At 33.9% G+C, this 12,884-nt stretch overlaps 2 protein-coding genes across 2 annotated transcripts; one reads left to right on the top strand and one right to left on the bottom strand.

Annotated features, from left to right (window-relative positions):
* Positions 1 to 651: 651 nt before the first annotated feature.
* On the bottom strand, positions 652 to 1,953 carry LOC120335271 (alpha-ketoglutarate-dependent dioxygenase alkB homolog 4-like). The gene has a single exon (XM_039402755.2). The coding sequence runs from the start codon at positions 1,638 to 1,640 to the stop codon at positions 732 to 734; it is 909 nt and encodes a 302-aa protein (XP_039258689.2). The 5' UTR covers positions 1,641 to 1,953; the 3' UTR covers positions 652 to 731.
* Positions 1,954 to 2,699: 746 nt separating this feature from the next.
* Positions 2,700 to 11,808, top strand: LOC120335269 (NHL repeat-containing protein 2-like). Its single transcript, XM_039402753.2, has 11 exons — positions 2,700 to 3,455; positions 3,743 to 3,942; positions 4,178 to 4,315; positions 7,052 to 7,253; positions 7,437 to 7,645; positions 8,138 to 8,363; positions 9,149 to 9,231; positions 9,401 to 9,547; positions 9,873 to 9,995; positions 10,465 to 10,647; positions 11,079 to 11,808. The coding sequence occupies exons 1-11, from the start codon at positions 3,122 to 3,124 to the stop codon at positions 11,571 to 11,573; spliced, it is 2,340 nt and encodes a 779-aa protein (XP_039258687.2). The 5' UTR covers positions 2,700 to 3,121; the 3' UTR covers positions 11,574 to 11,808.
* The last annotated feature ends 1,076 nt before the right edge of the window (positions 11,809 to 12,884 follow it).

Below are 12,884 nucleotides of genomic sequence, written 5' to 3'. Positions count from 1 at the left end.
GTGTGAGACTACAAGACTCAGGTCAATGCAATTGTCTTCTAGGAAACAACTTTGGCTATTTCGAATTTGTAACAGATTGGTATAATAATGGGAAAAATCTGGTATTTATCATGACAAACAACATTTTATGAAAACAATACATGGATTTACTTTGAGTCCTAAAACTGATGCAAGACGGAACAATATTTGACACATTAATACAACAAATAATAAGGTATTCAGTTTTGAATTCATGTCTTTTAATACTGTTCATAACATCTGGAATTACACAATTCATGATGACATTCATCCAATAAGTGAGATTTGATTTAAAGCGTTTGGGATTTGAGACACAGAATGCAAAAAAATATAACACAGCATCTCTTTCAAAACAAACAAGGGCAGAACATAGTGATTTACTCTTTCAAACATTTTATGAAAATTTATTGCCTATTAAATAAATAACAAGCTCGCCAGCCTGTTGAATGTAGACAGGTACATAGGCCTACAAATGTGCAAAAATTAGTATTACCCTAGGCACGGAGGATCAGGTCAAACAAAGCATGTTTAAAATCGCAGAAGTGTGAAGATCTAACAAGAAAGAACAGTCGAAGTTATCGAAATTACTGTCATTCAACTTTTATAATACCTGGTGGAATATTTTCCTTTTAATAAAATTTTCAATTTTTATCGTTTTGACAAACACAATTTGTAAATACATTTAAATGCATACCTGAGAAGAATATCAATAGTTATAAAACAACATTTCCAGAAAAAGTATTAGCTATTTTTAATAAATTACAGCCTTGATTTCTTTGATTCCCATTTAAAAATTCAAATGAAAGTTCTCTAAATGTACAACAAACCCGGCGATTTTTTATATCTTCCCTTAAAATACCATGTTTCCATGAGTGTCGAGCAGGTCCGTGTAATACAACAAGAGACCTTGCACGAAGTGGTATCTTAACTTTTATATCAGTTGGATCGATCATACCAATACAAGGGAGATTTTTCCAGTTGATAGAACTTCCCCCCCAAGTCATTGTCAACCATGAGTCAGATAGCAAATTCAAAGTTACAAGTCTTTCACCCCATAACCAGCTATCATCAAAATGAGGGTCAATTGCCGAACCTCTTTCAGGAGAGTATTCAAGATTACAGAGTTCAACTGTCTTAAAGTCATTCAAGCCATTGATTGAAGATAATCTATCCACAGCAAACTTACAATAAGAGGGCAGTCCAGAAAACGAAGCAATTTTACATTTCTGTTTTTTAAAATTAACTTTTGGACCAAAGTCTTGTTTTCTTCTACCGGATTGCGACAGTTTCCATATTTCACCATCTATGGCATTCACCAATGCAATTTCCTCGGAATGAGATATGAAGTCATTAATGACAATCACACCAGGAAATTCGAAAAAATGTGGAAGTTCGTTAATTTCATTTTGGGTGATTGTCGTCAGTTCTGCACTTTTGGTGGCATGATTATAATAATAATGTTTACATTCTCTCTGATTTTGTGAAAGAGTTTCAGATTTATGAATCATTTCACATTTGAGGCAAGTTCTTATGCCTACACAAGCACATTCTTCGTTTTTGTTTTCTTCCATTTTCGAATTTCTGTAATTGGCATGATATCTCCTGAGCTCAGTATACAACATCCATTTGATGTACTTCTACACTAATACAATTTATTTCGACAATCTGAATACACAACACTCAATGAAACAAACAAATCATATAACAGGAATGCCTATAAAGCCAAGAAAAAATGAGTGGCACTTTTCACCGTGATCGAGTGAAAGAATGAATGTTCAAAAAGAACAGAACAATTTCAAAGAGTCTCTATAAGTGATAATCCTATACTATACTATTAGGTACTACTACATGAGGACTGTAGGGGTAATAACTGCTACAATCTCAAGCTACTGACCCAGCGATAAAAAAGAAATACAGCAATGTAATAATGAGAAACGTAGATCTTAACCCTCTGTCTCTATTATTTTTAAATTTACTCTATTATTATTATTTTATGTACCGATCCCCACGACTGAAAATTCAGAAAAATATTTGTACGATTGCCGTAAATAATGCAGTTAAAAATTCCGCTTATACTTTTCGCGTTTCTGACCTTGCGTGAAACGTGTCGCACGACTTGCAGAGGCCAGCGCACAGGCAAGATGACCGTTCTTGACAGCGAAACAGCGTTTATTAGCATAGCAACTTAGATAAGATTTCATTTCGATATATTCGCAAAAAACAAAAACATATACCGGTATACACGAAAGATTAAGACGAAGAATTTGGAAAGTGAACAAAACCTAATAAAATAAGTTTAAAACGTATTAAACGCGTTCACTCACCGAAGAAGGAAGAAAACAAGTCACAAACACAAACAAATAAACATGAATATTCACGGCCGTCATTACTCAGGCGTTTCACTTTGTAATCAGGTTGTGTGCAATTTTTTCAAAAACAAAACTAAATGCCCGCTGTGCGTGTTATGCGGCATGTAAACAAACAATCCGAAAAATCCTAGAATGAAGTACGAATGCATGTTTCCGTTCCATGCTCAAAAATTACTTTACTGAGTAATCGCGTATATCGTTGAAACATATTAAATATATACTGTATTGTTTCATTCCGGCTGGACAGGGACAATATCGCAACATTTATGAATTTGATCTACTCGAAACCAACAACTTTGACCGTGTGGTAAACAATACGCACTTCTCTGTACCTGGGCGTCTTTTCTTCCATCGATAAAACCGGCGGTGAACGCATAAAACTTGATAAATATGGTAATATTTTCCCATTTACAGATTTATCCAGAGGAGAGCCATATTGCGAACCCCCTTTTCCTCATCCGGTAAAACAAAATTCGCCGTTCGACTATTAGAAAAAATTGTTTATTTTACCTGCCTAACCTAGTACATTTTTGTGAATTAATCTTATTTATCTGCGTTATTTTATCAACCAATGCATCTTTGCTCTATTCATGTCAATATTTCGTTGCCGGTCCATCAGTAGACTACATTTTTTTAATGTTACCTGTTCGCGGTGTAGAAAGGTTTTTAAACATAATACTAATACGCGGCAAGTTGAGTTGGCTCAATGAGAGTTATGAGAGAAACATCGCGGAATGTTAAGAAAAAACTTAAGAAATGTTCACGCAATCTCGCAATGCATTCCAGCAATCACCAATTTTCACCCTGATATTCTAACTTGTTTTCCTGTGCGGGTGTTTTCATTCAGTTTACATTCGGAAAATCAAAATATACCGGTACTTATTATTATAAAGTTGTTGTTATATATTAAAATGGAGTCAATAGAAACTGCCAGCATGCTTCTTATGGGACGGGTGGAACAAGAGAAGGATATAAGTATAAAGAAACTAACTTTGGAGAAATTCTTAGACGAAGTGGAAAATAATTCTGCATGGCATAAAATATCAAGGTCATCTAATTTATTTAAAGGTGAGAAATTTCATTTTATTGGAGAGCATGTAAATCCTCTCCTATCCTAAATCCATAATGCCAATTTTTTATTCTTCATATTTATAGGTTAGGAAGAAAATTATTAGCTTTTTTGATTCCTGATTTTCTTTCAAAAAACTTATAAGATATTTGTTAATTAATTAAATGATTTAATGTAAAATATCATTGTTTTGTTTTTTTAAATTTCTTATTCTGTACAAAAATACAGAAAAATCAAACCATAACCAGTTTCATTCAACCGATGCAAATGTTTTAATATCTTGCAGATTGCAAATGGATCAACACCAATCGTTCACTTGAGCTTGACGATTTTTCTGGAAAGTTAGTTTTGATGGACTTTTTCACATATTGTTGCATAAATTGTATGCACATTATGCCATTTTTACATAACTTGGAGAAAAGCCATCCAGTGACTTCAGGGTTTTTAGTAGTGGGAATACACTCAGCCAAATTTCCAAATGAAAAGGTACAATGAAATCTCTCAATATGTATTATTGTTACTACATTTATATCAAAAAACATTCTTACGGTAAGTAATAATATTACTCAATGACTTTTTTCTGTCAACCCAGTAGCTCACTAGCAAGAAAACTTGTGAGAAACATAATTTTAGCATTTATAAGATAGATACTTATTAAATTTATTGAAGAAGAAACTCATTATTCACGTTCACTTCATAATTTTCATTATTGTATCACTAGATGGATGAAAACATAAACAGTGCAATTTTTCGAAATGATATTCTACATCCAGTTGTCAATGACTGTGAAATTAAAATCTGGGAAGAATTTGGTGTGACATGTTGGCCAACTTTAATACTTATTAGTCCCAGCGGAAAGGTAATTAAGCATAATGTTTTTAATTTATATTTGATGTGATTTATTTTATTTTTGTTTCAATGTAGAGTTAATTCAGCATTCAGGTATATGCATTCCCTTTAATAATATATTTATGCTGGAAAAGCAATACCAGTGAGCTACATACAGCATTCATTTGTGGTACATTGTTTGTCGTATGAATATGAAATAAGGAATAGACCTTATTCATTGAAAACCCATCCTACGCGCAAAAAGAAAAGTGATGTGAAAAATTTTTTTCAACATTAGCTATTATGGGGACTGTGATCACCAGAGCAGAAATTTGCATTTTATGTCATTTTCTAGATATCTTTCATTGTATACGTGAGCAGTTTTGAGGATAGAATATTTTTTACATCATTTTTGATATTTTTATTATGATAAACATGGTCAAGATTTTTAATAATCGTTCATTGAAATTTTAATGAGCGCGGTGTTTCCGATGACGTCATTCTCCCAAGATCATGAGATTCTGCCAACGCGCCGTGCTCTGTGGGATATGTGCTCCAACTGCTTGTGATACCAGAATACCGGTACCGGGACCACAACTGGCGTTCAACGAAAGACCTATTTTGGTTTTAATTGGATGTTATATATTTCATGAATTCTGTATGTACATTTCTGGTACACCTTTCAAAATCCAATAGCCTAACTCAGTTCATATGTTGACGGTACCTACCATGTACGGTACCTATCCCAAAATTGGTGATGTTCAGGGCTGGATTTAGACCATGAGAGGCCCCTTCATATTTTTGCGCTCAGAATTTCTCTCTAAACAACACCACATTTAATTGCTTAAAATTCAAAAATATGAAAGTATTAAACTTTTCATTCTCCCCATTCATGGATGTGAATTTTTAATTAAAAGGATGATAATTTACTTGAGGCAGTTTTGCTTTCAATTTCTTTGATCAAACAACCGCTACAGCCATACGTTAACATAGAAACTTCCAGCAGAATGCGCATAATAATAATTTCCCTTATTATGATGCAAACGACGCAATAATGGCTGTTTACAATGTGGTTGAAACTAGTTGTGTACAGAATTTTCTACTCTGAAAAGCTTGATATATATATATACTTTTTGTAGGGTTTAAACTTGTCAAGTTTTCAAAAGAATTACAAACTTTGAAACCGAATTTCGAGGCTCTAGGTTTCAGCCTGCCTAGCCTATTGGTAAATTCAGCCCTGGTGATGGTCCCTACAGCAAATTTCTGGCTCTAATCACTCAGCAGATTGAAATAAATGGTTTTCAGCATTTATTAGCAAAGATAGATATTTTAATTAAACATATAGTTCAACTTAAAGCCTGTATAATGATATTATAAATATATGTCCCATTATTACTGCATTGTGAGAAGGCTTTCTACACTATCAAGTCTATAAGGTTTTAGCATCTTCCAATGTCTCAGATGAAAACTTCAGTCTTCATTTCGCATATTCTTTTCATTAATGCCATTAGCATTTGAAGCTTGACTGCTTCCAATGTACCTTTTCCATTGTTGTTTAATGTAATATCCTAAACGTGACTTCAAATTTTTTTCTTACTTCAATCATCGCATGTTTGAATACCCGAGCTGACTTGTTATTAATTTACAATTTTTTTTTATAAATTAACTGTCGTACTTGCTAAGTGTCCACTAAGTGAAAATCTACAAAAAAAGCAGTGTTTAATAATGGACTACATTTTTAACCGAATCCAAAAATATTCCGTAACTTAGTCAACCCTTCCTCCGAGGAGTTTTTGTTAAAACATCTTAATTAACTGTTAATCTTGATAGCAAACATGGTGGGCAGGGGGGAGTTGACTGTGATGGTCGTATCGCTCCCCAGTCTATACCGAATAACTGTGTTTTGTATATGATTTTTATTGATTCAATGCTTGTATTCTGGTTGACAAAATAAATCTCCCTCTCGTATTCAGTCATGTTTTTTTAACCTAGTTACGAGACCGGTATTGTACCATTATAGGTTGGAGATATTCATCTTTTTTGTATACCGGTAGCGTACAACTTGTCCTGCCTATTGGCAAGATGGCCAACATTTTTGTTCGTAGGCCTATTTCAGTATTTACTAAATAATTTAGTTTTCACCTCTTGCAGCCTTGGTACGGTACCGGTAGTTTAAATAACACGTCAGCATGCCTTCAGTAAATGATTGCTAGCTGTACAGCTGTATATATGCGTAAAACCAGTAAACAAACGTGATAGAAATGGTACGGGTTATAGATTGTCAATGTTAAACGCTTCCAGTACCGGACGGACACGGACCCAAAGCGACATTAGGGCCGCATCTGCAGCGCATATCCCACAGAGCACGGCGCGTTGGCAGAATCTCATGGTCTAGTGATAATGACGTCATCGGAAACACCACGCTCATTAAAATTTTAATGAACGATATCAAGAATCTTGACCATGTTTATCATGATAAAAATATCAAAAAAGATGTAAAAAATATCCTATCCTCAAAACTGCTCACGTATACAATGAAAGATATCTAGAAAATTACAAAAAATGCAAATTTCTGCTCTGGTGATCACATTTCCCATAAGAGCTAATGTTAAAAAAAATTTTTTACATCACTTTTATTTTTTGCGCGTAGGATGGGTTTTTAATGAATAAGGTCTATTTTGAGAGATGTTGTGAAGAGGTTAGATAAAATTCAACAGCTTCACTTTTATTCACCTTCAACTTCCATTAGTTTTTATTCCTATTTCAGGTGCTTTTCTCTATACCAGGAGAATCTCATACATCTTATGTAGAAATGTTTGTTGACGTGTCTTTAACATTTTATAATTTAAGAAATGCTCTTAATAAATCCCCACTTTCAAAGTTGACATACCTGGACAACAGTAGCATACAAACTGGAACTGACAAAACGAAACTACGTTTTCCTGGCAAGATTGCGATTGATGATGCAGGTAATTTGAATCTGCAGAAGTCCCCATAAAAGCAGCCACAAACATCTAACAATATGTATAGAGCTTCTATTATTTTGAAAGGACTGATATCTTTACGGTTTGTCATTGCCTACCCAATATATTATATCTTGGGTGAGGAGGGGAATTAAATTAATTAAAATTTCCATTTTATTTTCGTCTCAGGTGAAAGAATGGCAATATCTGACAGTGGTAACAACAGAATTATCATATCATCATTAAATGGTTCAATTTGTCACATTATTGGTGGCGAAGGTTCTGGTTTCGTTGATGGAATTTTTGATAACGCCAAGTTTAATTCACCTCAAGGTATCGCATGGCATGGAAAAAATACAGTGTTTGTGGCCGATTGCAACAATCATAGCATCAGAAAGGTAATGCTTATATTTATGAAACACTGTGTTAGATTTGATATTATTTTAATAGCAAAATTGAATAGAGTACATAATCTTGGTCTATTATTTCAACTTTTTAAGGCTAATATGTTTGAAGAATATTAGATGCAATGTCAATATATCTAAACTCAACATTATATAAAGTGTACCGGTAATTGTTTTGTGACTTTTATATTTAGTTGACTTGATAATCCCATATTTTGTCATGGATGTGTAGCTGAGCATCATACAACTATGACTCAAAGTTGTGAGATGGTAATCTGTAGTCTTGCTCAGGACTCCAGTGTCAACTGGCTCCAATCACAAATTATTAGTGAAATTTGGCATTAGCAAGCAGGCTTCAGTTGAAGCAATTCGACTTTGGAAGCTCTGGGCATTTCATAATTTTGACTCAGGTCTCTGTCCTACATATACCGGTATCAATATCTTTTTTTACTTTCAACAACAAATAGGAACACTGTGTACATTTAGATTGATTTAATAGTGAAAAGAGTTGTGACAGTAGCTGGGACTGGTGTTCAAGGGCATGATTTAGAAGGAGGTGCACAGGGATTAGAACAGCCAATCAGTTCACCATGGGATGTCATTGTAGGAGGAAGCCCTCGATTTCCAGATGGACGAAGTATTTTGTATATTGCAATGTCGGGGTCTCATCAAATTTGGGCGTTTTGTCTAAAAACAACAGACTATCAAAAAGGTATGTAAAAACTTCAACATAGTTAGTTTCAAAACTTGTTTCAGGTCTAGTATAAATGGGTCAAAATGTTAGCAAGATATCACCCAAACAGTACTGCTGTGACGCTGTTTTCATTTATATACAGGGATTCCATACCATCCTTATTTCTAAGATTTGTCCTCATTTTTGACTTATTTTTAGCTTGCTTCCTTATTTTTGGCTTGCGTGTCCTTATTTTGACTTCATAAAGAAAGCTTTGTGTTGTTTGTTTTATCGTCAAAACTTTATTGTGGCATTAAAAAAAAAAGCACAATCTTATTTGAAACACAAAGAAGCAAGGCACAGATAGGCATGAAGCATTGTTAGTGTGGCGATCCTTAGGTTTTGTCGTGGTGATGGTTATTTTAGCCTAAATTTAAAAATGAGCAAATGTAAGAACATTTTTTGTGATGAGTACGGGAAAGAATTAAAAGTTAAACGAAGCTTGAAGGGTGAGTGCTTCGCACACGGTGACGTCTGTAATTGTGACATTAACCTGGAGGCCATAGTAAAGCCAAATATTTCTGCTCACAATGCAGAAATTCGGCCTTATTTTGGGTTCCAGATCGATGGAATCTCTGTTTATATGTATGAACTTCTTGATTCACAGTCAACTCAAAAACTCTATTTTTTGTTTTCTTAGTGTTGTTAAATCTGCTTTGACATTATCTTCTGCTTAACTGATCACCAAAAGTTCTGTAGACTTCTCTAAAATAATTTAAATTGCTGAATTTGTATGTAAGTACTATTCATTTGATACATCACAGGAGCTGAACTAGAAATGGGAACTTGTATTAGATATGCCGGGAATGGAAAAGAAGAAAACAGAAACAACAGTTATCCACACAAAGTAGGTATATATAATAATATACCCGTATGTATCATGGTAGATGGGTTAGTTAAATGTGATTAATGGACACTTATTCACCCCATTATTAAAAAGTACGCATTTTCACATATAATGTTGTGAGCAAACTATTAGAAAAATATCGCTATGAAATGAATTACTATTTTTACAGGCAGGTTTTGCCCAGCCAAGTGGGTTATCCTTGAATGAAGAATGTCACACATTATATGTAGCAGACAGTGAAAGCAGCACCATCAGAAGAATAAATCTTACAAATGGAGCTGTTCAGGGCCTTGTAGGGGGAGACATCGACCCCATGGTATGTTTGTTGGAAATATCTATAAGCAGTAAAACTAGTTTACTTATTATTTGATTGGCATGGCCTTGTTTAAGGCACTAAACTTACATTTTCCAATTTTTATCAATCTCTTGCTGAGACCTGTTCATATGTATATAATGAACGGCCATTTTTTTTTCTAAGTTCGACTGTTAGTGTTAGCCAATTGAAATTTTTACTTTTTGTTACATCAATGTTATTTAAATAATTATAATGAGGTACAAATATATCAAAAATGCTACTGGTGCTTGGAATCATTTTTATTCATTCATTTTGTTCATTTTTAATGATTTTTGATGTTGTTTAGAATCTCTTTTCATATGGTGATACTGATGGTAAAGGTAGAGAAGCAAAACTTCAACATCCTATAGGTGTAGCATGGGATCATAAGCGGGATTTATTATACATCGCAGATACATATAATCATAAGGTACAAATTTTAAAAAAAGGCATTTTTGAGTAAAATGTTCTAAAATTGTAAAATTGATGTGGGATAAACGATATTTTTAATTCATGGATAAATTTTAATTCAGGGAGGTTGTTTCTCATCTCTACTTCCTCGGATTATAAATGTATCATGTCATGCCATGAATATATCAACTATATTCAACATTTTTCTCTGAAATTTATATTAGATGGTAATTTGCTTCTGAATATCTAATATCAATCACAAACGTAACACAGTTTTGAAAAAGAAATATAGGTGTAATACAGACCAAAATGAAAAACAGAATCCATGTCATTTGGAGCATTATAGAGGAATACAATCATACACAAACAGAAGTTCAAGTTTGTATTTTCTTCATTTTCATAGCAGTAATCAGGAAATTTATGGGTCCTGTTTTTTCAGTCACCCTGCATAAGAAATTTAAGATCCGAATTCCTATTTTTTTTTTCAGATAAAGATTCTCAATCCGAAAGAAAAAACATGTAAAACCATGGCAGGTAATGGAAGGGAAAATTTGATACTCAATGAGCCAAGTGGGCTTGCATGCGATCCAGCTTGTGAGAATTTGTATATAGCTGACACGAACAATCACAAAATTAAAGTTATTTCACTGAGCAGTGAAGAAACAAATTCTGTAAGTTGTCATGGTAGCAGTAAATCTAGTTGACACTTAAATTAACAATAGGTCCCGGTTCTGTCAGGACTTCAAGGATTTGTATGGTATTGGCTAGCTAAGATTGGTACACTCTGCTTAGCCCTAATAACACCTAAACCAATGCAAATTCCAGCTGCGATGCAAAGACTCCTATCCTACTAATATGAGCGCATTTTGAAAGCGGCAACTTATGCCTATCAGGATATGCCTTTTGTAATAGTGAAATATGAGTAAAGCTGCATACATGCATCTTGTTAAAATAGCTGTCATAGTACTCAACTTTAATAGCTACTTTTTCACAGTCTTTTTTTATGTGAAATCATAGCAAAGTTATTGCTACTATAAAATTTATTGTTGCATTTCCTCAAGGCTTTGTTTCAATTCAATATACGAATTTTCCTACAATTCAGGTTGATTTCAATATTGAAAAGTATTTTGAAAACCTTTCAATTGATGAGTTTGATGGACCAATAAAAATGTCAGTGAAACCGTTGACCAGTAAAAAAGTCAATGCAATTATATTGGATCAGAGAATTGTCAATTACAACGGAACGATCAATATCAGTGTTACATGCCCTGGTTTTCATCTGAATCCAGATGCTCCGTCTGTGTGTCAAATAAGTTACAGTTTTGACAAAAGTCCTAACTTAATTTATCTTCTTCAGTCTGAAAACTTTAACATATCCGGAAAAGGTGTTTATTCATTTAATGTTAGCAAACTCGAGCCATTGCCGAAAGGCATTAATTCTATTCAGCTTAACATTTTCATTGAAAGTGTTTTATACTACTGCCAGGATGACTCTGGCATCTGTAAGATGCACAGTTATAAGGCTATACTGCCTTTGCTGGTTGACTCCAGTTCTGAGGCAATGTCGACTGAAGTTACTTTGGCCATTTCTCAGTAAATACCATGTAAATGGCATTACCCTTTGTACCAATTTACCCCTTTAAATGCACTTATTAACAAATTTTTGCCATTTAACATTGTGGTGTTTAAATAAATTGCCCTGCCAGCTGCCAATACTAACTATAGGTTGATAGATAATTCATTCTATTATTACTTGCACATTAACTTACCTAATGATAGTCATGTTTTTCAAGTGTTACCTTTTCTTTTGAATAAAACTTAAAAACACCGTCTTTGTTATGTTAGTATCCAATAAAAAGATCGCTCAGAAAATAATTTTCTTGAGAGAAATCTTCAACAGTTGTCAACTGACACTTCGCACATTTATGATTTTTTTTCAATTATAAATTTTTATATTTCAAATGCTGAATACAATTGTCAAATACTACAAATAGGCCGCGAGCCGAGGCCCTGAAAAACGCCTAGAAAGTGAGTTTCGTAGCGCACATCAGGTAATTACCTGAAAATGATTTTAAAATGTTCCTTAAAAATTTAGTAACAAATATTGCTTTGCCACTTCCAAAAGTTGCACGTTTTATGGAAAAGACGCTTTTACTGCAAGAAATATGTGCTACGATCTGTCCTATATTCTCTACATTTTCGGCAATGACTTCTGCATGACGTCACAATTGAATCGAATCAGCTGTTAGCGAGCGGATGAATATTAGTTATTACTGCTCGACCTTGCGTTGAGTTGGGCAGCCTTTCCATAGCCCTGTTTAGTTATTGGACACGTAGTGGACATAACGATCGTTTCAATATTATGTTGTTGTTCTTGTTCTTTGACACGTTTTTAAAAAGTCGCTTTTTTCTTCGAATACTGGACCAATTGCTTTGAAATTTTCAGTGGTTAAAGATTAATTTTTTCGCTAGAAGGCTATTACTTTTATTTATTTCAAAATTTTGCGTGAATTCTATGAAATTTGATATTTCGTCTAAAATTTTGCTGTATCATTTTTTATCCATGGGAACACGGATTTTAGTCAGTGTCATGACTGGCTGTACGTTTTGATTCTGCAAAATTCTTGCTACTGGAAATTCAGAACTTTTTTGAGGGTACCGGTAGCGTCAAAGGTACCGGTAAGGACTGATTCGCTCTGGTCTGACGTGTCCATATATTTGTGCGTAGCTCTCTTGTTATTAGTTGAGTTATCCTGAGACGTTGTTTAAAAAATGTATAAGTAAGTTATTAAACACTTGCAGATCTTTACCACCGATATGGGCCGTGAGACGAAGCCTTGAAAACGCCCAGAAAATGAGTTTCGTAGCGCACATCTGGTAACTAAATAAATTCGTCAATTTTGTGTGA

Source organism: Styela clava, chromosome 2, assembly GCF_964204865.1.
Source record: "Styela clava chromosome 2, kaStyClav1.hap1.2, whole genome shotgun sequence".
Lineage (NCBI taxonomy): Eukaryota > Metazoa > Chordata > Ascidiacea > Stolidobranchia > Styelidae > Styela > Styela clava.
Note: the sequence above shows the minus strand (reverse complement) of the source record. Positions and strands in the feature narration are given on the sequence as shown.

Excerpts from the sequence above, each read along its gene's own strand:
- LOC120335271 (XM_039402755.2), bottom strand. The coding sequence starts at position 1,640 with ATGTTGTATACTGAGCTCAGGAGATATCATGCCAATTACAGAAATTCG.
- LOC120335269 (XM_039402753.2), top strand. The coding sequence starts at position 3,122 with ATGTTAAGAAAAAACTTAAGAAATGTTCACGCAATCTCGCAATGCATT. Across the intron at positions 3,456-3,742 it reads GTCATCTAATTTATTTAAAG|ATTGCAAATGGATCAACACC; the intron begins GTGAGAAATTTC and ends AATATCTTGCAG. Across the intron at positions 4,316-7,051 it reads TTATTAGTCCCAGCGGAAAG|GTGCTTTTCTCTATACCAGG; the intron begins GTAATTAAGCAT and ends TTCCTATTTCAG.